Source organism: Salminus brasiliensis, chromosome 5 (assembly GCF_030463535.1).
Source record: "Salminus brasiliensis chromosome 5, fSalBra1.hap2, whole genome shotgun sequence".
In the NCBI taxonomy this organism is placed as follows: domain Eukaryota; kingdom Metazoa; phylum Chordata; class Actinopteri; order Characiformes; family Bryconidae; genus Salminus; species Salminus brasiliensis.
The window spans coordinates 31,538,196-31,562,908 of record NC_132882.1 but is presented as its reverse complement, the minus strand read 5'-3'; the positions used below and the strand labels follow the sequence as shown (position 1 = coordinate 31,562,908).

Here is a 24,713-nt window from a genome sequence, read left to right as displayed (position 1 = left end):
CTCTGAACTACTGTCGGAATTCGGTCGAACCCTACTAATTAATGCTGCTTGAAAGTTAGCTTGCGTTGGTAAGCAATCTTAAATAAAATGTGTTGAGATAATGGTGAGTCAGAAACCACATGCAGTATCAGAAACCATATGAGTGAGTCTGTTTGAGAATAGTTAAGCAGGAAATTCCAATAGTTTTGCTGAACTTCTGTTTAATTACTTTTAATTACAGACAAACAGTTGTTCAGATTGGTTTGGTGGGGATAGTAACCAGACCAGGGAGTGGTCAGTGGTCATTGTTTTAGGGTAGTTTTAAAAAGCTTTTTTTTTCAGATTTGCCACAATTTTACCATAAAACCATAAAAAAAAAGAGTTTGGGCTTACTGGTGGTGAATAAAAATGACCTGATTTGTGTTTTACACATTGCAGCCTGTGGTTTCCATCCTAATGCGAAAGACCAGGAAACCTTCAGCTTGAAGTTTGCAGGGGGTGAGGTTTGCATTGGCAGGTTATTGTGGGAATTGTAGTAGATGTACCAGTATCGTTTTGGTAATGGTGGTTTTACTATCTCTCGCTCCTTCTCACCGCCTCTGTTCAGTTTGCAAGTGAAACCACTGAAATGAAGCATCAGGTATTTTGCCCCTCGTATGAGGGGGGCTAAAATTGTGCCTATTATCCCGGAGCAGGAGGAAAGTGAGCTTGCTCCAGCCCTGGTGCTGTGTGTGGGGAAAAAGGCTTGAGCTTTCTGACTATGACCAGGAGACTGTGCCATGCTAAGATTGGTTCAGGCTGATTGGCATCTAGCTTGGACATGGGTGGTGTCACGACTGTCTGTTTAACAACAGCCCATAGAAACCTACTCTTATGAATTGGGGGGATTTGTTTTGGTCAGTTAACTTTTTTAAAATTATTATTCCTGTTGTGTTCGAACAGAATTTTGACCTAACTGTTAAATAACGCAAAAAAAAGTGGAAAATCTGTGGAATTCTGTGGTATTTGAGGCATGTTGTTTACATACTACTAATTGTGTACATGCTTTAATTACCTGTTAGACACCCGTTAGCCTCGTAGCTGCAGTGCAAAACTAAAGAGACAACACACTATACAACACAATATTGTGATCAAATTCAATTTTATTATCTCCCTCTCTGTCTAGCTCTCTCTCCCTCCATCTCTCACAAACACACACACCCTCCCATGGTATCCTTAAAGGTTACCATGGTTACGTCCTTAGGTAGATTCATTATGTGGAGGGTATGCCCCATCAAGTGATGCGGGAGGAGGGATCCTCCGTACGGATCTGCGCACAGACGAACACCCAGGCGTGTGTATTGCAAGTGCGCACTCGGAAACGTTCAGGACAGCGTGTGCCATGCTGAGGCAGATCAAAGGTGCTGTAGTGAATAATGCATGAGTCACACAGCTAGGTGAATATGTGTGTGTGGTGAGATTTTGGCGGGTGGAAGCTTCTCTTTTCATGTAAAATGAAAAGTGTCTCTAGGTTTAAGTTGTCTAGCATTGGCTATTAAACTAGAATGTGCTGAATAAAACATTGACCTGTGTTTTTCCTGTGGTCGGGGGAGGGGGGTGGGGGGTGGGGGAGATGTTGGAGCACACCCTGCCTGTACAGGCATCAGATTCCTTTATGCTTCCTTTTATTACTGTATATTTATCTGTGCAATAACTTAATCTCACACATTTGGACATGTTTCATTTTTTCTTATTTTTTTAATTTTGTATTTCTATTTTCCCCTATTTATTTTTTAATAGCTGTGGTCTGGACCGTTAATGCAGTAACACATATGGAAGGATATAAGTGATCAAGAAAGGCTAAGCTTATTTGCAGCTTTGCACACTCTTAGGAGCATCAGGATGAGCCACTTGGGATGCTTTTCCAACAGGACTGAAAAGCAAAGTTCCACATGCACTTTATAGGGACAGTGGTATTAGTTACACACCTCTTAATTATTAGGTTCAAGTGTTTTATTGCCACAGGTGTCTAAAATCAAGCACCTGGCCGTGCAGTCTGCCTTTACAAACATTAGTGAAAAAATCCATATTCCAGAGATTAAGGTCTGTGTTTTTGGAATGGGATATATCCTGTAGGTGTAATGTGTCCCAATACTTTTGTCTATATAGTGTATGTTGAGACCTTGGTGACTGCTGAAAACTTATAAACTGCTTATAGGTAATAAAACGGGTTAGTTTTGGAGGTAAATTGGCCACATTAAATCACCCCTTGGTGTAATTGTGTAAATGTGTGTGTGTGGTACCCGGACTGGGTCGCCCTATCTAGTGGGTATTTCTACCCTGTGCCTAATAATCCAAGGTAGACCACACTGAGCAAGAAGAAGCAAGTAAAAAGATGAATGGAAGGATGGATAGAGGTTTGTTTTGGAAATATGTGACGCCAAAGGGCAACCAACTCGCTCTGAGGAAAGTGCTGTGTACCTGGCTCTGATGCCTCAGCCAGCAGACGCCATCTCCAGCCAGCGCCACACTGGAGTCCCATCTACCCACCCTGGAGAGAGCAAGGCCAATTGTGCTCTTTCTTGGGCCCGACTGCCAATGGCTAGCAGCATGACTGAGGTTCGAACTAGCGACTCTCTGGTCATAGTGACAGCACCTCATTCCACTGGACCACTCAGGGCCCAGAAGAACCACGGTTCTTTAAGGCAGTTGTTCTCAAACCTATCCCTAGGGACCCCCAGACAATCTCAAGTCCATACAACACATGCAGATGGAGCAACACTGCATGGAATATCATGTCAGAAGCTTTAGCTGTAAAACCGAGATATGTAAATTGTTTCTGTTCTGATTGGCTGGCATATACAATGCCTCGTTCAAAAAGCTGTCTGACCTCCTCATAGGTTGTAACACCCCTTATAACTTCAGTATGTATGCAAATGCCTGGGTTTCATGATGTCCCCAAAACAGCTTAGTTTCTGTATCTGGACTGGATGAGCTGGGCAGTCAACAGGTCACTTTTACAGACCACAGCAAACTCTCTCTCTTATTTCAAACAAAGTGAGAAATACTAAACCCTTATATGTGATTGCACTTAAAGGTCTCTCTATTTCAACCGTGGTTCATGAGGGAACAAAAAGTGGTTCCTCTAAGGCTTCACCCAAAGAACCCTTTACTTTTAGGAGTGTATATGGAGATTTTGTGATTCTGCCCTTTGTGTGTTCACATGCACTACATGTGTGCAATGCTGAATGCATCTTTATGATCCAGCAGAGTCCTGAGCATCTCGTACATTTAGAATGAGGCCTGTGTAGAGCTGGATGATGACTTCACTGCAAGTGCAGTGTCGCAGTGGCTTGTGTTGCTCCAAAGTGCCCCCTCGTGGTTCTACAGTGCAAGTGATGGCATTGACCTGATTCTAAGTCTTGTTTACAATCCCGTCTCAGTGCCTGAGAACCTTTCACTTTTAATCTTATCTTTATTTCATGGCAACAGACTCCTCTGACGATTGATTGCCACCTGTCTTTCAAGCAGCTCATAATCACAAGAGTTCTAGCAAGTCATAGCAGATCTCCGACTTCCTCGAGCGAGGCGATTCCTAACGCCCTTGTTTGTTCTCCAGGTTCTGGACTGGATCGAGAACCATGGTGAGGCGTTTCTCAGTAAACACACTGGCGTGGGAAAATCACTGCACAGAGCGAGGGCTTTGCAGAAGCGCCACGAGGACTTTGAGGAGGTGGCGCAGGTGAGGAGAACAACTGCAGTTATGGAGAACCTTATAGGAATTATGGCTTTATAATCTGCCATCGTAATGCGGGGAAACCTGATGTTTTATTGTCTATATTCCTTAGAAATTGTTCCTCCAAACTCATATTTTTAACAATAGATTGCCCCAAAATAACTGTTTGAATCAGATGATGGTGATAATGGCATTTTCGGATTTCTTCTTATTTTTCATTTTCAGGAAAAAACAGGGGAAATTACTCCAAATGCAAATCTTGATATATTCCTAATAGGTCTTGCAAGCTAAGCAGCTGGCTAAGGATGCTGTTGCCTACTCCCTGTGACTCAAATCAACCCATAGTTTCCTGTGTAGTTAAACTATCCAAGGAATGAAGTGACCTGAATGAGTGACCTGATTACGCCAGACCCAGCACTAGGTTTTCTGAAAAGCTATAATTGCATTACTTTGTAATCTACATGCATTTCTGACTTTCTAGATTTTATGTTGATGAATGTAAAATAGTGTTGCTGGAATCATAAATAAATATAATATAATATATAAATGAAAACATATCTAATATAATATAATAATAATATATAATATATAATGAAATATATATATATATATATATATATATATATATATATATATATATATATATATATATATATATATAACATATATTATATATATATATAAATATTATATATCGAATGATAAAAAAAATATTTTAGGCCGAAACCACTGTGAATGGCACGGTGGTTTTGGTGTTATTGTTCCTGGAATAAGTGGGATAATAAATATAATATAATATAATATTATATAATATAATAATATGTAATATATAATGGTAAAAAATCAAATCTAATCAAATAATAATATATAATATCTAATAAAAATATATCTAATAATACAAAAAATATTATATATAATATAAAATATATTATATATAAATATTATATATCAAATTATAAAAAATATTTTAGGCCAAAACCACTGTGAATGGCTTTGGCATCTCATTAGGGCAAGCATTCCAATTGAGTATGATTGTTTCTGCCATTGAAACACCCTAGAAACTTCCCAACTTGGTAGCTCTTATGAAGTAGCGGCGCAATCCGAGTGGGAATTCTCTGACATTGGTAAAAAAAAAACTGGGATTTGAACAATGTGAAAACACAGTGGAACCGTAACTGCCTTGTTCTTCAGTCGTGATTTGGCTATCTCTTGTAGAACACGTACACCAATGCTGATAAGCTGCTGGAGGCCGCAGAGCAGTTGGCCCAGACAGGCGAGTGTGACCCGGAGGAGATCTACCAGGCCGCCCACCAGCTAGAGGACCGCATCCAGGACTTTGTGAGACGAGTGGAACAGCGCAAAGTTCTGCTGGACATGTCTGTGGCCTTCCATACCCATGGCAAAGAGGTGAGAGGGGATCAGGGGTGGCTTGATGTGGGTGTGTGTGTATTAGCATGACTGAGAGGATCTAGGGTGGTTCTCAGTCCAGTCCTGGAGTGACCCTTACTTACTCTTACTGACAGATTGTGTTTCTGTCTGTCTGACAAAACTGATTTGACTCTGCAGTTAGAAGTTATTTGGCTTTCAGGAGCTGGATCAGATGTGTGCGGGTAGGTAGAGATTTGGAAGAAGTGTTTATTTGAAGGAACAGTGTGTTGAAAAGTCACATTTATGCAGTTTTCCCAATAAAAAAGTATTGGGACACCTGCTCGTCCATTGTTTCTTCTGTTAAACAGATTTTATGCTGCTTTTTTTATCCTGTCGTTGTTCTCTTTGAATTTCCTTCTTATTTAGATTCTATTATGAGTTCTATTGTTAAATTTCCCTTAGAAATTTCCCTGTTCCTTTGTTTTTCTCAACACAGCCTACAGTTGTTAGATTCTAATTAGCTTCATTTTCAGAGCAACAACATCCCTCCTGCACCCTAAATGGCAAAGCTCCCTCAAATATTTGTCCACTGGAGCACAGATGGATGCTGAACTCTTGGCATTTCCATGTTTATAGTCTACACAGCCTGAGCACTGATGATTATGTATTATCTACGACGCCATAGTTAATAGCATAAAACAACACTTTCTTTAATGTGTCCATATGGCGCTGTGTTAGCCATCTGCTAGCAGGGAGCTTGCGGCGACCCCAGATTCAGAGTAAGGTGTGTGTGTCCCTGTGTGTGTGATGGAAAATGAAAGAGGTCGAGATGGAAAAGGACTACAGGGTGGAGTGGACAGTGCTGGGCTTGCTGGGACGTGCACTTGGCTCTCTTAGGCGTGCCAGCACAGGCAGATGGCTAATCCTGTGAGCTCACCCTTCACCAGGCCATTGAGAAAACAACAGTGGCCGGAAAGCCTAGCCTCACTCCGTCGCCACGTCTGCCCAGCCTGCCTTTTGTCCGCTCGAGTCCATCCAGGCCTTTGTCACAGCATGAAGCGCCAAGTTAGCGATAGCTTTATCAGATTAACGCTTAGCCTGCTTCACCTGCTTCACCTGCTAATACTGCTGCATGTTTAGGACGATGGCTTTAAAGCTAGTAGCATCTTCATACCCACATAATAAGCACAGACCTGCCATGAACCAGAATCTGCTGGAACACCAGTGTCCCGGTCTACAGACTGAGAGGTTGCAGTTCAAAAAAGAAGCCCCTGCTCCAAGATCGACACTTTCAGGCTTGACTAAAGTTTGTGGACATAGACAAGTCCACAGGGGGGACGTTTTATAGTCAAGAACACTGTACCAGTGGATAAGCATGGTGGTGGTAGCATCATGCTGTGGGGCTGTTTCGCCGCCAGTGGAAATTTTGCAAGAGGCGGATGGAGTAATGAAGAAGGAGGACTACCTCAGAATTCTTCAGCATAACCTCAATCAGCCAGTGGGTTGAAACCTGGACACAATTGGGCGTTCCAACAGCACAGTGACCCCAAACACACATCAGAGAGGTGTCTATTAATGTCTATAATAAGTGTAATGTAAACATCCGACCATAACTGTGTGTGTGTGTGTGTGTGTGTGTGTATGTATGTATGTATATCTGACACACACACACACACACCCTATACTCCGCCACTAACATGCGGATTAACTTCACAGCTGTGGACATGGCTGGAGGAGCTGCAGAAGGAGCTGCTGGATGACGTGTATGCTGAGTCTGTTGAATCGGTGCAGGACCTGATCAAGCGCTTTGGCCAGCAGCAGCAGACCACCCTGCAGGTCACGGTCAATGTCATCAAGGAGGGAGAGGACCTCATCCAGCAGCTCAGGTACATGTGCCTCAATAGACCTGTGCATCTGAGGGTGTTTTCATACTAGTGTGCTTGCTATTGACAGCATAGTACATTTGGTCGAGCCTGTTTTCAAACCTGACTCCAGTGCTGTTCTTCACTGTGTTTGTATCCAGAAAAATGAGATATTAGACACACACACACACACACACACACTGTTTTAACAAACAACATTCTTCAAACCGTATCACATATGTAGTGTACAGGTTTTTCGCAGTCACCTCACAAAATGTACAGAAGCTCCTCTGTTTAAAGGATGAATACATTATTAAAATATAGTTGTTTAACATTTCCCATAATTTGGTGTTTTATATTTTTCTTTGAAGTCAACTGACAATGTGTGGCTTTATGTAGCTAAATCAGCCATTAATCATTTTTACACTACCGCAATCAAAACCAGTATCCCTTAGATCTAAGCAGGTTTCTGCTATTGTGCCTTTAAGCCTGATCAGATGAAGGACCTCTGTTCTGATTGGCCGCTCTGTATTTTGCTTAATTTAAAAAGCACCCAGAACGAAAATGTTTGATGCATTTTAAAGCTACATATTTACATATTACATGTCATTGTACTATATTGCTTATTTTAAATTAAGGGAGGGAAAGTCAGTTCTCTGCAATATGGGCCTAATATACACCTAATACTAATGTAAAATGTTGAATTCAATGAGTTAGTGGTGATATTTATATTTTATTGTATTTATATATTTAATGAGATATATATATATATATATATATATATATATATATATATATATATATATATATATATATATATATATATATCATTAAAACCGTACCATATATATATATATTAATTATTTAAAATTGAATTGTTGTTTTGAAAATGTTAGAGCTTCTGATCAATTTATTCGTGTGTGTTATATTTGATTGCTCACATATTAACAAACTAAAACATATGGAACACAAACTTGTTTCACCCCCCAGACTTTGAGGTCACTTTTAATTTCTCAATTCTCAGGTACTCCAGCAAATAAAGTTTTTTTTTGTTTGTTTGGTGCATGAAGTGCACAGATAGTCCACCAGGGACAGAAAACATTTATATACAGTGCCTAGAAAAAGTATTCACCACATTGGATATTTTCCTTTTTTATTGCTTTTATAAATGAAATCATTTGGATTATTTTTACAAGAATTTTCAAATAACAGTTCTCTACAATGTGCTATAAATTAAATAAAAGACATAATATAAAATAAGTGATTACATGAATATCTATCCCCTTCAAGTTAGTATTCAGTGAAAACACTGTTGGCTGCAATCACAGAATTGAGCCTGTGTGGATAGGCATCAATCAGGCTTGCACATCTGGACACTGCATTTCTCTATGCAAAACTGCTCAAGCTCTGTCAGGTCGCATGGGAATCGGGAGTGAACAGCCCTTTTCACGTCCAGCTACAAATTCTCTATTGGGTTAAGTTTTGGGTTTTATCTCAGCCACTCCAGAACATTCACCTTGTTGTCATTAAACCATTTCTGCTGTTGTCTGCGGTTATACATCAGTTTGGGTATTCACTGAACATCCACAATCTTCTCCTGCAGAGACTCGGCCATCTCCAGTAATAAGACACCACACAACAGCTCCATGGCCCACATCGAGAGCGTCCTGCAGCAGCTGGACGAGGCGCAGGCCCGCATGGAGGAGCTCTTCCAGGAGAGGAAGATCAAACTGGAGCTCTTCCTGCAGCTCCGCATCTTCGAGAGGGATGCCATTGATGTGAGTTGACACTGTTTAGTAATAGCATCTGCAAAGCGGCTTTTAGCCTCCGCTAATTGTGTGATCACTCTCTGTAGTCAGGAGTGGTAGCTGTGAGGAAAGCAGACAGGTAGAAAGCTGCTAAAGATCAGCTTCTGGATGTCCACACAGATCAGATGGATACCTACATTTGGCTCAGACTCTCTCTTTAATGGTTTAAGCTTTGATTGTAATCAGCTACTAGAGCTTTCGTGAGGTCAGGATCGTGAGGTCACCTCATCCCCAACTCAAGTATTGGAGAAGAGCACCATCCATCCATCCATCCATCCATCCATCCAGAGAACACAGTTCCACTGCTCCTATTCTATTGGCACTACTTCTATACAGGGACTAGACAATCCTTAACACACGAATATGATTGGCTCTCATGATCGGTTAGAGACATATTAGCCAATCAGCAATTAAATATTTTGGCTGGAAATCGGCCAGATGCTGATACAAGTATAAGGCAGGGGTTTCTAATAAAGTGGCCAGTGGACAGATGTATAAGGTAGGGGTTTCTAATAAAGTGACCAGCGAGCAGAAGTATAAGGTAGGGGTTTCTATTAAAGTGGCCAGTGAGCAGAAGTATAAAGTAGGGGTTTCTAATAAAGTGGCCAGTGGACAGATGTATAAGGTAGGGGTTTCTAATAAAGTGACCAGCGAGCAGAAGTATAAGGTAGGGGTTTCTAATAAAGTGACCAGCGAACAGACTTATAAGGCAGGGGTTTCTAATAAAGTGGCCAGTGGACAGACTTATAAGGCAGGGGTTTCTAATAAAGTGGCCAGTGAACAGAAGTATAAGGCCGGGGTTTCTAATAAAGTGGCCAGTGGACAGACTTATAAGGCAGAGGTTTCTAATAAAGTGGCCAGTGAACCGAAGTATAAGGCAGGAGTTTCTAATAAAGTGGCCAGTGGACAGACTTATAAGGCAGGGGTTTCTAATAAAGTGGCCAGTGAACAGAAGTATAAGGCCGGGGTTTCTAATAAAGTGGCCAGTGGACAGACTTATAAGGCAGAGGTTTCTAATAAAGTGGCCAGTGAACCGAAGTATAAGGTAGGGGTTTCTAATAAAGTGGCCAGTGAACAGAAGTATAAGGTAGGGGTTTCTAATAAAGTGGCCAGTGAACAGAAGTATAAGGTAGGGGTTTCTAATAAAGTGGCCAGTGGACAGAAGTATAAGGCTGGGGTTTCTAATAAAGTGGACAGTGGACAGACTTATAAGGTAGGGGTTTCTAATAAAGTGGCCAGTGGACAGAAGTATAAGGCTGGGGTTTCTAATAAAGTGGACAGTGGACAGACTTAAAAGGTAGGGGTTTCTAATAAAGTGGCCAGTGAACAGAAGTATAAGGTAGGGGTTTCTAATAAAGTGGCCAGTGGACAGAAGTATAAGGTAGGGGTTTCTAATAAAGTGGCCAGTGGGTAGAGTGGATAATGCATGTGTATGGTAAAGCTATACCAGTGTACATAGTGATGCCTAACAGACCTGTTTGTTCATTATGAGAAACCTGATCTAGAGTAATCAGATCCCCATAAAGGACTCTGCTCTTTTGTGACCCAGCTATGGCTCTGATGTCACCCGATACTCATCATGCTATCGTTATCATGATCGGACGCGTGGCCATAAGGGCTGCCGTCAGCGGGTGGGGGGTCCTCAGGTAAAAGGAGCTGCGTTGTGCGTGTGAGCGAGTGTTTTCCCCGTCTCCTCTGTAAAGCCAGCGGTGGGGATCAAGTCTCAAAAAGCATCTAAGCATGGATAAATGTTAGTGATATAAGAGGCTTAGCGTAATGCCCGGCGCGTTAACACATTTCAGACTAATAACAAGAAATGAAATGCAAGCAAGCGCTAAAGCCTAAGCCACTTACTCAGAGCTGGGTGGAGACTCAGCCGTCACTCAAAACAGTGTAGGCGCCGGGGCATGCGGATGGGCGTGTGTGTGTGTGTGTGTGTGTGTGTGTGTGTGTGTGTGTGTGTGTATCTCCTCAAACACACCCTTGGCACTGTTTCCTTGCTTCAGTCTAAAAAGCTACACGTCTCACAGCGCCGTCCGGTTTAGGGACCCCACTGGAAGAACTGGGCTGTAAAGATGTTTCTCCAAATCGACGGCTGGACCTTTCGCATCTGCTGGGAAACTGAGTACGTTTATCAGGTTCCTTCAGGCTGAATGGAACCCCTATACTCTAGATTTGTTTTTTAGCCTATTTATTGGGTGTTGATTCAGTACCTACTGAAGCTATTATGTTATAGGCTGTTCTGAAGAACCGATGAGTCCAGATTTAAGGGGATAAACCCACCTTACAGACTCTGAGCAGCGGTGAGCCCTGCAGTGTGTGTGTGTGTGTGTGTGTGTGTGTGTGTGTATGTGTATGTGGAAACACCTTAAATCTCCACATTACATGTTTAACAACGGCGGTATTGTTGTGTTGTGGAGACCTGCTCCAGAGGACGAGCGCAGGAGGTCGAGCAGAGCTCCAGTGCCAGTCAAATGTTTGGACACACCTGGTCGAATGTGTCATTTCAGCGTGAAACAAGTGAAACAAGTCTTAAAAAAATGTAGTGACCCCAAAACGCTTGCTTTTCAGGCAGCAAGTGTTCCGAGTACTGTTGTTTGCAAAGTTTTGGCACCCCTAATTATTGATTTTTCTATTCAGTAATTGGTTGTTTGCTTCATTTAACATTCAGCATGAAAGAATACTACAACAACATGTGGCATGTATGAGATTATGGGACAGTAAGTATTATTTTCATGCTAAAATATGCCTATTAATAAAATTCATATTTCTGTTGCTTTCCTGTAGACGATCCCTGCTCTTAGAGAATCAGCAAAACATGCAGTTGACCTGGGTGCCAAAACTTTTGTTGGAATCTGCTTGTCACACGTACTCAGCGTTTCAAAACAAGAGAGTTTGGGGGTTTACACACTTTTCCATGTCACGTCTGTTGGAAGAGCAGCCCAGACTCCTCAACTCCTTCTCATAAAACCGAATGCCAAGTGTATGAAGCTGTCTGAAGGACATAGACTTATTTTTTTGGATCTCAGCATATTTCTATGTGTTATTCATATACAGTCTAAATGTCCTCACTCTTCTTCTGAAATGTGGAAGTAAGGAAGACCTTTCCATAGACAGGCGTGCCCAGCCTTTGTACTGGTGCTGTGGATTGAATAGGAGCTTTTATTTGAGGAGATATAAAAGCTTGTGTGAAAAAGTTTGGCACTGGGACAGCTGGCTGGGTCCTCCGTGATTCAGACAGGCTTTTTTTTTTTTTTTTTTTTTTGAGGTGAGGCTGTGAGTACTGAGATCTCTTCTCAATTATAGTGTGTAAGTGTTAGAACCTTTTTGGCAGATCTCTAGCTTGCTGTTGTGAATATTTATATAATATTTAAGGGTTTGTTCCGGTTCTGACGCCTGATTGGCTGACTGAGTCACATACAGAGCCAATGTAAAATCCTCAGTACATGGTAAACCGTAGGACCCTAAGTCACTTACCTATTAGTGTGTGAAGTTATGATGTTACTATAGTTTTGTCTTATAATATTGTTAATAAAAAATAATAATGATAAACTAAAGGTATAGTATATATTGATTGATTGTATATAGGTGTAATTTTATGGAGTGAGCCACTCAAAAGTCAGGTCTGATACCTAGATGCAAACAACACACAAAAATATGTATAAAAGCAATCACAGGGATTATTATTGAGTGTACGTTTCGGTAGCAGGCCTTTTTGTGGGCTCAGGGCGGAGAAACATCTAGATGCTTGTCTTCCATGCGCCTTGGAGATTGGTGGGTCTAGCCGAGCCACCCTTAAAGCTTGAAGGGCTGTAGGTGCAGATCAGATGTGGACTGTTGCCGTCGCCAGTGGCAGGGCTTAGAATCTGATGAGGGCAGCTACAGGACACCAGTAAAGGGTGGCGTGGCTTAAACGTAGGGAGATTGAAGGCATTCTGGATCCTTTACGAGAGTCTGGCGGCACTGCATAAGAGGACAGAAGAGAGTTCGAGTGCTCAGGTTTGAACGTTGGTTGATAGGATCTTCCTAGGGAGGTCAGCAAGGTGCGAAGTCGAATCCTAGGGGTGTTTTAGAGGAGAAACATGCATGACCGAGTCGGACTTGCAGCAGGAGAAGATGGTCATATATAAGCACGTGAAGGACTAGGAGTACATATTTCTTCGGAAACGTGTCCCATTTATTCCCCAGGATCTGATTGGGTAGTGAAATGCGGGCATTTCAAAACACAACCCAAACTAGTGTGTGCAGTAAGCTGTGAAGGTACGCACTTGCCTCCTGCTACACCACATCATCACCCGCACTGGATAAGGGGGCGTGAAAACTGATGGAGATGGTGGAACAGGAGAACAGGGCTTTTCGTTTCCACAGTTGGGCTGTATTTATTTGAGCCTGCAAATGGAGGTAATGACTGGTGCTTGATGATGAGAAGGGAAAACATGCTGTGATATTGACTGACATACTGATATCACTTGTACCCAGCTTCATCAGACACAGACCACACAGGCTGTTTAGAGGCAGGTATCACTACACTTCGACCAAAGATTACAGAAAAACAAGACTCGAATTTAGTCGGCTGTGGATTGTGTTTTAGGGTGTACCCACACCCTAAGGCCCGCTTGCCTTGTACCATGCCCCTTAACACTCCCCCCTCATGGCGGGTTATGCCAGACACAGAGGGATGAACACGCGCAGAGATGGAAGTAGTTCCAATGCAAATAGTTTATTAACAGAACGCAAGATAATACAAGGGGGCAAAGTCAGGCAGCAGAAGCAGGTGAACAAGGTGAACACAACACAAACTTGACAAACAAGAGGACTCTGGGAGTCCCCTAGTCTCAGCTGGGCTAGTGAGAAGGGCAGGTAACAGGGGGAAAGCTAACAAAAACCAGCAGGCAGAGCCTGGGGTAACCAGGGGTGAACTAAAGATGCGCTAGACCGGCGCTAAGACTACTAATAAAGGGGGGAAGAGAGCTGGGGGACAGGCTGCAGAACCAAAAATGGCTAGGCCGACCAAGCCTGGCACTGCTGTGTGAGCGTGGGTCGCCTAGCTGGAACGAGAGTCGTGGGTCTATCTTGGCTGAGAGCGAGCGAGCGAGCCTAGCTGAGTTCTTGAATGGCCGGGTGGCCTGCTCGCGAACGAGGATGTAGATCAGAAGCTGGCTGTAACACACCGTGAGCAGTAACGGGAACCTCTCAGGCTACCTCAAGCTTCCAAACATGCAATTCTCGGCCTCGAACTAAGCATCGAGCTCCTTAAGTACTCCCAGTCTCAGGTGAAACGCATGAACACAATTGAACCAGAATCATGAACCGAAACACATGAAAAGAACCAAACATGAACCAAATGGAGCTCCACAATGATTTTAAAGCTGCTGTTTTAAAGTAAAAATGCTACATAATGTTGCTTTAACTCAGGACTAGTTGTCTCAGAAATATGGAAAACATTGCTTGTGGGGAAATATAGCAATGTTTACATTGCATGTACAGAGGTACATGGAAACACCTTCCAAAGCCAGGAACACGTACTACTATGTGTGTTTGACTCCTTGTTCTCTCTCTCTTTGTGCGTGTAGGACATCTCAGACTTGGAGTCATGGAATGAGGAGCTGTCTCAGCAGATGGGGGAGTTTGACACAGAGGATTTGACTCTGGCAGAGCAGAGGCTGCAGCATCACGCAGATAAAGCTCTCACCATGAACAACCTCACTTTCCACGTTATTCACCAGGGTCAGGAGCTTCTGCAGTACGTCACTGAAGTGCAGGCTTCAGGTGAGTGCACACAAACGCACACGATCACTGGCCAGTTGCTTGCTGGTGTGCAGTTAGATACACACACACACACACACACACACACACATAAAGAGATGACTGGTTAACTTCTGACCACAGAGCTGCTCTTGAGTTTTTGGGTGGTAGACAGACTCTGAACCTAGCAGTGCGGCTGATGCATGTCTAAACTCAGGCCTGCTCATGCCAGCACCACAAACATTGCCGGGCCTGTGTGTTGAGAATGATCCACCAACCAGGTAAGATCTGCTTAGCAGTGCTCCTCTGGGCAGAAACTGGCCAATTATGAGGGATAGAGAGTGGAAGAGAAATGGGCTGATGTCTGTAGTTGTACACCTTTTGTATGTAGTAGACCTATAAGTTATGTGGAGCTCATAAAGCTACGCCCCTGCTCTGCTTTGCTAAACTCACACATAGATTACTCAAGAACACCGGTCTGAATGAATTATTATTATTATTATTATTATTATTATTATTCTTATAAGCTGACACAGATGTGCAAATGCACACACACAGCTTGTCTAGTCCCCGTAGAGAAGTATTGTCCAACGGAAAAGGACTCTCTGTAGCAGATTAACATCAACCTTTTGGCACCATGCCTAATGCCAGGCATGGGCTGAAGGGGTATAAAGCCCCCCAACATTGAGCTGTGGAGCAGTGGGACTGTGTTCTCTGGAATGATGATGAAGGTGCTCCATCCAATACTTTGGGGATGAGGTGGGGTGGTGATCATCCAACACTAATGCTAATGTCGCTCTTGTCCCCGAATGCAATCAAATCATCTAGCAGAAAGCCTTCCATGGACAGGCTTAATACCCTTGATTTCAGAAGAAGCGATAAATGAGCAGGTGTCCCAATACTTTTGTCCAAAGTTCAAGCAAATGTAATGAAGTTTAAAACAGTTCTTGGCTGGTTAGGGTGAGGTTAGAAAGACAGTAAGACACACCAGGGTATGTTAAGGTGTGTGTGTGTGTGTGTGTGTGTGTGTGTGTGTGTGTGTGTGTGTGTGTGTGAAAGAGAGAGAACGACTCCTGCAGTAATCCGTCCTCTGTGGTCAGTAGATGAAGGCGGGCAAGAAAGCGAGCGAGTGTAAGTCCAGGCCGCGGTAGGCTTAATGGGGGTGGGGCGGCTGACACTAATGCTACTGGCTAAAGCTCACACAGCGGGAGCGCACGAGCAGCCCGGCCTGCATGCGCACTGCTGTAATCCTATACACTCACACTGACCACCAAATCACTGGACGTCCTGCACGGGCCGCCTCTGTCTCGCATACACACACAGATTTGAAATTATCCAGCACAGGCAGGCGGTTGAAAGCAGCGCATAGCCCCATTTTAGCAGGAGACATCTGTGCCTCTGCACCTCTGCACACACACACACACACACACACACACACACACACACACACATATAAACCCGGGACAGTGGAATGGTCTCAGAGCTTCGACACAATGCATCTTTGGGCAGCGGGGGTGAAATGTGAGTATGAGAAGTGGTGTTTGTATGTTTGTATATTTGTATGTGTGTGTGTGTGTGTGTGTGTGTGTGTGTGTGTGTGTGTGTGTGTGTAAGATAGTTAGTGATGCTACTAACCGTACCTCCTCACCTGTGGTCACTTCATGTTAAAGGGAAAGGTAAGTCAGCTATTCCTATCAATAATTAAAAACAAGCAAACTACTGTCAGTTATTTGTTGTGCAAATAACACCATGCTAATTGGTGGCTACTAACACCCATTCACTGTTAGCTCCTTTAGCATGCTAGATCAGGCTAATCCTAATGCTGGTGAAAGTGACAGTGTCATCATGCCGTTATCTGGTGAGGAGTATTGTGGGTCCCCTTTTCGGACCTTATTCAGTCGAGATTGGATTTGCATAGGGTCGTAGAGATCATGGGCCCTATTTTAACGATCTTTAGGCGATGATTTAGGGTGTGTCAGTGTGTCTTTGGTATCATAACGAATGGAAAAGTACACCTTGCACTGCCCGAAATGTGCAAAAGGCATGTACTACATCTCTTAATTAAGTAATCATGGGTGTGTTTTGGGCGTAACGTGCAATAAACCAATCAGCGTGTCACTTACCATTCTCTTTAAGAGCCAGGTGTGGTCTGACTTTGGCAGATTCCTGGTTTAGTGGTGCATCGTGCACGGCCTGGGAAGGCTTGCTGAAGCGGTGGAGCTCCTCGCCTCTAGAATAATGACATTTTATTTCGTTTTCTGTTTGTCGTTGATGTTGAAGGTTTGTGCACTGCAGCGTGTCCATGTGTGTGCAGGTGTATGCATCTTGGGCACGTGCCTTTGTTGACAATTCACTGCCCAAGATAGCAACCAATGTCTGACTGTTGACGTCTGTTTAAGTTGTTTTCAGTCAGTGGTGCACCTGTGTTTTCCATTGCCAAGATTGCAATACGCCAGAAATTGACCTGAACACCCCTCATTTCAAGACCACCAAGACCATCGGTGTAGATATATTCGCAAGCACTGTTGCTATTTAAAAGATGCAGGCGGAAGGCATGAAAATAGACTGTTGACGGGGGGTAAGATGCGCAGGGGGCTATGTCCGTGTTTTTCCTCCCTCCTTCTCTAAGGATATATAGAATGAAGTTCCATCCGGATACACATCATCTGTGTTCTTCCAGGCAGACGTTGCTGTATCTTGTATTTAGACACTGAGTGCACATGTCCCAGATCCTCCACCAGATACTTTCCAAGTCAGAATTAGACATTTTTTTCCAAATTGCTTCCAAAGTGGGAACTTTCCTTTGTCCCAAACTGAAACAACTGTGATCATGTGACCACATCATGTTAAACTCACTTAACTGTGGAAGTTTTATTACCATCCAGATGCAAGAGTTTTATCGCTGAGGAGGCATGTACAACTCCCCCCTTTCTATAGCCCCCCTCCAGTGTTCTTAATGGATGCTGGGTTTCTCAGGAACTGCACTTTCTCTCGATGTTCTCCAGCGTTCTTGATGGATGCTGGGTTTCTCAGGAACTGCACTTTCTCTCGATGTTCTCCAGCGTTCTTGATGGATGCTGGGTTTCTCAGGAACTGCACTTTCTCTCTATGTTCTCCAGCGTTCTTGATGGATGCTGGGTTTCTCAGGAACTGCACTTTCTCTCGATGTTCTCCAGCGTTATTGATGGATGCTGGGTTTCTCAGGAACTGCACTTTCTCTCGATGTTCTCCAGTGTTATTGATGGATGCTGGGTTTCTCAGGAACTGCACTTTCTCTCGATGTTCTCCAGCGTTCTTGATGGATGCTGGGTTTCTCAGGAACTGCACTTTCTCTCGATGTTCTCCAGTGTTATTGATGGATGCTGGATTTCTCAGGAACTGCACTTTCTCTCGATGTTCTCCAGCGTTCATGATGTATGCTGGATTTCTCAGGAACTGCACTTTCTCTCGATGTTCTCCAGCGTTCTTGATGGATGCTGCATTACTAAAATCATGGAGCGTTACTCCTGTATCATTAGTAAAACGGTGCTTTTCCAATTTAATCACACAGCAGTTTTTTACTCTCCTTCTTTTGCCAAAATGGAGACGTACATCTACCCATGTCAATTTTATAAGCACTAGTGACCTTAACATTCTAAAGGTATATAGGTACAGGTATATAGATGTAGATATTGCTACATACTGTAGCTCATATGTTGTCATACACAATGTATTAACCACCGTCTACCTCATTGATCAGTTTCTGACAACAGCACCTCTGTTGCCCAAATATTATTTGGCTGATGGTCCTTTCTTAGGTATACCAAATATACCAAGCATTGTTATTGTGTTGCTAGGGCTTTTCCACACATCAATGCCACTGTGAGGTTCAGAGTGGGTCTACCACCCAAAAACATCCAGCAGTGTGGTCAGAAACCGAACAGTATATCTGTAGATGAACTAGAGCCTTTAACTGTACCTCAGCAGCGCCTCCACCTCCAACAAACACGGTGCAGCAAGGTAGGGGTAGGACAGTGAGTAAGCCTAGTGTCTCTCTCTCTCTTTCTCATTCTTTCTCTCTCTCTCTCTCCTCTGTAGGTGTAGAGTTGTTGTGTGATCGAGATGTGGACATGGCCACCCGCGTGCAGGACCTGCTGGACTTCCTGCACGAAAAGCAGCAGGAGCTGGATGCGGCTGCCGAGCAACACCGCCGTCACCTGGAGCAGTGTGTGCAGCTGCGCCACCTACAGGCTGAGGTTAAACAGGTAACCACCCCCCCACACACACACCCCCGATTCAGTTTTTCTGTACAGTTCTGTTGCTAAGGAAGCTGCATCTGTGATTGTCAGCACGATTCTGCTTGGAGTTGAGAGTGTTGACTTCAGACAGGTCAATGTTGCTGAGATGTTCAGGTCCTGAATTGTTGGATGGTTGGATGTTCTCGCAGTGCTGAGTTACATTACATTACATTATCTGCATTTAGCTGATGCTCTTATCCAGAGCGACTTACAAGGTTACTCATATTACAGAGGTGGGCCAATGTAGTGTTAGGAGTCTTGCCCAGGGACTCTTATTGGTGGAGCGCAGCATAGCCGCCCAGACTGGGAATCGAACCCCAGTCTCCCACATTGTGTGGTAGCTCAGTGGCAAGTAGTGGTGTTATCTGTTGCACCACACCAACCAGTTGTCTGCAGCGGCTTATTGGTTCAAAATGTTTCATCTCACCCATCGTGAATTTACCAATCACCTGTAATCCTGCACATTTTGATGGGTTGACTGCACTCTGCAGTGATCTTGATGGACTTCCCATTGACTGCACTTTGGTTCTTTATGTTCTTCAGCACTCTTGATGCTGGATGCTGGTGTTTTTAATACACCAATCTTATTGATCTTATTTCTCTTCGTAGTGGCCCTTCTTATCTGCAAAAGCCTGTCTGATCACCAGCATTCTCAAGGTTTCTTATAGCTTCTTGATATCAGTCAAGCTGTTAAAAGTTACTACATTGTCATTGTCCTGCATTTTCAGCACAGTGTATTGACAGTAATTGTTTAAGTGCCACAGCAAGCTTCACTATTCATTTCTTTCGCAAATTACCAAGATAGATAGAAAGCCAAACTGTCACTCTGAGTTTGGTCCATCATGCACCTTACAGATAAATGCACACTCACCAGTGGTGCCATTACATAGACCTGTAAAACAAGTGGGGTGAAGACAGGCGGGTGACACACTCACGCACCTCATGCACATAAATTCACATGATGCAATACTGATGTCATCTTGAACTGTGTTTGCAGCACCGTTTGGCCAGAGCTTCAGTATGACAGGCATACCTCACAGCTTAAAGGGTCCATAAAATGGAAAAATGAATCCCCCTCGTTTTTTTTAAAGGAGACGTAGTATGAAGAGTAGCCAGTCGAGTAATAGAATTGAGTAAAAGTAACAGAGGTTGAAAGTAATGGTATGGAATTCTGACTGTTTTAGGAACATAAAGCCACACAAAGAGAAGTGGGTTATGGGCCCTTTAAAACACTTGACTCACCAGGTAAACCCACAAACCCACACACACTATCAAAGGCACATACTAATCCTCTGCAGAGACCCTTTTAAGGGTTCGTCTTTGAACACAAAAGCCGGGTTTTATCAACAGATGCTCATTCTGTCTGTACCGGCTGTGAAGAGTGCGCAGCAGTCAGTTGCAGTCATCCTCCAAATCTGCCTTGACATGAACACACTTCGAACAACTGCAGATTGGTTTTGACTATGAGGTGGTCTTTCTGCTGGCCGGCGTTTGTGTGCTAAGAATAAATGCTCTTGCTGTAGGTTTTGGGCTGTGAGGATGCTCAGTATAGAATTCTTGCTATACGTCTAATAATTCTTACTATGCTTTAGGTTCGTAGTAAAATACCATGGCTAATGGTGGATTTTGAACTTTAGGCTGTTCGGATGGGCTATTTTATATTGTGTAACTCTTTAAGATGCCCTAAATACAGATAACGGAAAACTGCAATTACCTGATATATGATAAGAGTGTTTGGTACTGTCATGGCGTGCTAGGCCAGACACAGAGGGATGAATACTCGCAGAGATGGAGTCAAAGCAAGCAGATTTATTAACGAAATAAGACAAAAGGGGGCAAGTGAGGCAAAAAAGCAGCAAAACATGAACAACAGTGATCAACAAACCCAGAACATTGCAAACAAGAGGGCGAACCAAAAACAAACCTGGGACTGGGGGTAGAGCTGGGGGTCCAGCTACTGAGCAAGAACGGCTAGGCCGACCAAACCTGGAACCGCAGCACGCTGCCGTGAGCGTGGGTCGCCTAGCTAAGATGTGGGTTGCCAGTAAATCCTGGCCATGAGCGAGCGAGCCTCGTTGATGAAGCTGGCCTCAACACTCTTCTACAGTACGGAGAACCTCTCGTAAAATCTGGAGGTGCCAAACGATACAACTCTCGGAACCGAATGGCGGTGTCAAGGCTTTTAAAATAACACCCCCCCCCAATCCCAGGTGTAAATCATGAACCAAATCAACCTGAATCGTCATAATGAACCAAACATGAACACAAACGAGGAGGAAGTCCTTATTTGGGCCTGTGGGCGGGGAGGGCAAGAAGATAAAGATTCCAAAAGATTCAGAATCAGAATCTCTTTTTTTTTGCCAAGTATGTTACACATACCAGGATTTTTACTTGGTGAGAGCAACACAAGTATGATATGTCACAAACAAACAGTAAGATACACTAAGAGAGAAAAATACACTAAACAATAAATAGAATAAAGAATAATAATTAAAAAAAGTACTAAGGGTAATAAAGAGCTTTGAAAAAAAAAATATATATATAATATAAATATATAATCATCCATATGTAGGCTGAGTAGACATCTATATACAAACTTATTATTATGTTAGATATAATGATATAAACATTTACAGAAAATGAACATCTGTACAGCTGCAAAGCTAAAGCTGCAACCTTCAGGAGAATATACTGTTATTGATTCTTGTTGTTTTGAGTTTTCTTCAGTTACACTGGAGAGCAGCACATCCCCAACAGGCTCCTGACCCCCGTGGCTTTGCTTAAGGAAGGGGAAGTCAAAAACAGGACACAAGGAAACAAAAGCCAGGGAAGTCCTAGGCTAAACGCTAACCCTAGCTGACCAGCTTTACCACCTCGTCAGACTGTAAACACCATACCACACCACGCACACCACAGGACAAGATAGCAGCATCATCCAGGAAGACTGGAGTGTTACAGCTGAATAAGACGTTGTCACTATGACCAGAGGATTGCTGGTTCAAATCCCGGTAATGCGGCTAGCCATCAGCAGCCGGGGCCCAGAGGAGCACAATTGGCTTTGCATCTCTCCAGGTTGGGCAATTGGTGATCCAAATGGGTAAAAATGGATACAAATGCTGAAATAAAACTTTATGTATGCTTTGTCATGTAGCTTCCGTGCAAACCATCACTGTACCTCGTTGTAAACTAGCTAATAAAAGCAGGGCTCATCAGTTTTTTTCACAGATCTATCATAAAGGCAAAATTATAGGGCTGTAAATAGGCTTGTAAAACCACATGTGAGCATTTTTCACCCCAAGATAAGTCGCAAGCTTGCTGTTAATACATCAGACAACGACTTACAGAAAGGAAATACTCTCATACTACTCATTTACTTATTTAATACGTAGAAAGGCTATTGCACAAGGCCACACTTTTAGGAAAAACACAGCTTGCTTCCTGACATCCTGACCCAGCATTTTGGCCACAATGATAAATGGAATCCATCAAATTCCAGATCTGCAGGTCCCACTATTATCAGTTGGTTCATACCTGGTGTGCCATTGCTTCTGATGACAGAGGTGCGGCTACTCTGATAGCTTTAAGAAACATATACAGATGAATATGGAATACTTTGGTCAGAAGTCAGATATACACAATTTTCTACCTACCCCAGCTAACCCAGGACATGTCTGAAGTATCTGCACTGGAGATAAGATATTATACAGAGCTTATAGCCACTGTTGGCGTCATGAAACATGGATATCTAAATCATCCCACTTTCCTGAAATTGCATCACATCACGTCTGACTTCTCTTCCCATGGGGTACAGCCGAGTCGAGACAGCCCAACTACCCACTCTGCCGTGACGTTTGCTTTCAGATACGCGCAGTTATGCAACACAGGTGACCGTAGGAGACAGTAATAATGAGAGACTGGTGGGAATTACTGGCTGCTGACTCACAGCAGGGGAACGTGGCCTGAGCCACAGCTGAATATCAGACAGTCTGGAACTACAGTACAACTGAGCAGCAGTGAAATACCCTTCAATACGGGCTTATAAGACTGTGGAGCAGGTCGGGTCGGTTTATTTGCCATGGATTGGAGTTAATTGGAGTTCATTCATGAGAAAAAGGGAATTTCCGGAAACCCAGGGTAGTTATTTAGTTATACAGTGCAATAATAATAATAATAATAATAATAATAATAATAAAAGAATTAAGGAGTAATGGAACAGATGATTAGCTTTGTAGTTTTTCTACGACTCTGAGCATGTAGCGTGCTAGCTGCCTCACGTGAGGGTGAGCCCGCCTGGCCGATAGGAAAACTGGAGCAATCCCGCAGCATCAAATTCAGAAAGAAAATAGGGCAGGAGGGCAAGCCAGCCACTAATCTTGTTTGGCTGTGCCGTTTATTTATTTCTTTATTCTTATATTTATTTCATTCTCTGGACTGCAGTGGCATTTCCAGAAGAATATGGGGGATTTTTAAGGGTCCATATCGTAGACATAGTCTGTTTAATGAAAATGTATGAATTAAGTTTATATTGAGTTAAGAATTAAGTTATAATATGTATATATATGATAAATACACCATCACTGTTCAATGAAAAACTTCAGTTTTACAGCAGAAGCAAACAAAAAACTTACATTTCAATGGAGGTCAATAGACATTTGGTCATTTTGGAGCATTTCTATTGGTCCAGTTATCCAGAATTATTTACACAGTGTACAAAGCAGCTACCCTGAAGGATTGCAAAAAGAACCTGACAACAAAATAGAGTAGAGATACATGCTTTTCATTGGACAGCAGCGATATACTCTTCTCAGTCCATGTCTCGTACCTATGCTGAAAATTGCTCATTTTATTCAGGAACTGTTTTATTATGTATTATGTATTTTATGTAATACCTTTGATGTACTGTGAGGTAAAAATAATGCATTAAACTCTTCATGCATCTGGTTCCATTCACCATCACTGTGAAAAATCCTGACTGGGTTCAGTTCTGCAGAACGGTGCATTTCACTCCGAACCACTCTGGATTACTTTGTTTACACCATAGCCATGTAATTATGCAGATGTTTTGAAAGCTTGGTGAAATTCCCCTTTAAAAGCAATGTATCAAACTAGCTTGTTTAATAGTGAGTGTAAGATAGAGGTCAGAAGATGATCTATAAAAAATATTCTAGTAGACTTCGTGTTGTAGGCGGGGGGGAAGGTGGGGGGGTACTGTGTTGACTGTGTATGTGTGTGGGCATGCTTATAAATCCAGAGTACGACTTAATGAGTGTTCTCAGATTTGATTTATGTGAGTGTGGGTGTGTGTGTGTTGTGTGCAGGTGAAGGTAGAGTGGTTGACTGCCTGTGTGTACCTTACACATTGTTTTGCTCTCTGTCAGAGCTAGCATGTCAGCGCTGAAACAGGTGTGTGTGTGTGGTGAGTCAGAGAATGTGAGGAGATGGTGTGTAATATAGCCTGTGGGCCCTGTCATGTGCCCGACAGACTCTGTTGTGTGCTGACCCCTTACTGCCCCCTCTGCTGCTCGCTGTGTTTCACAATTTGTGTGCTGCATTCTATAGTACTGGACGAGGTACGTTGATCCAGTTTTGGTGCTGTATAGGACCCCTTTTTAATGGCTTAAATGAGTCATAGACTCATAGTCTTTACTAAGGAGCCCTTAAATGGAGCTTTTCTTAAAGCTTTTGGTGTATGTTTGTGTGTAATTACTGTCCCTAAATTCAATATATATATATGTGTGTGTGTGTGTGTGTGTTGCAGGTGCTGGGCTGGATTCGGAACGGAGAGTCCATGCTGAACGCTGGTCTGATCACTGCCAGTTCACTCCAGGAGGCCGAGCAGCTTCAGAGAGAGCACGAGCAGTTCCAGCACGCCATTGAGGTGCTGTAAACACACTTCTACTGCCCTCACCCCCCCCCAACCACCACTCTCTTCACACACACACACACACACACACACACT

The 24,713-nt window shown here is 43.1% G+C and overlaps 1 protein-coding gene across 7 annotated transcripts in view; it reads left to right on the top strand.

Moving 5' to 3' along the window:
- Window positions 1-24,713, top strand: part of triob (trio Rho guanine nucleotide exchange factor b) — a 169,382-nt gene that overhangs the window by 73,354 nt on the left and 71,315 nt on the right. For all 7 annotated transcript variants that reach the window (XM_072680194.1, XM_072680197.1, XM_072680196.1 and 4 more), the window contains 7 exons: window positions 3,578-3,700; window positions 4,910-5,101; window positions 6,779-6,948; window positions 8,528-8,702; window positions 14,306-14,501; window positions 18,555-18,721; window positions 24,513-24,632. In XM_072680194.1, coding sequence (XP_072536295.1) covers window positions 3,578-3,700; window positions 4,910-5,101; window positions 6,779-6,948; window positions 8,528-8,702; window positions 14,306-14,501; window positions 18,555-18,721; window positions 24,513-24,632 — 1,143 coding nt within the window. The remainder of the gene's footprint in view (window positions 1-3,577; window positions 3,701-4,909; window positions 5,102-6,778; window positions 6,949-8,527; window positions 8,703-14,305; window positions 14,502-18,554; window positions 18,722-24,512; window positions 24,633-24,713) is intronic.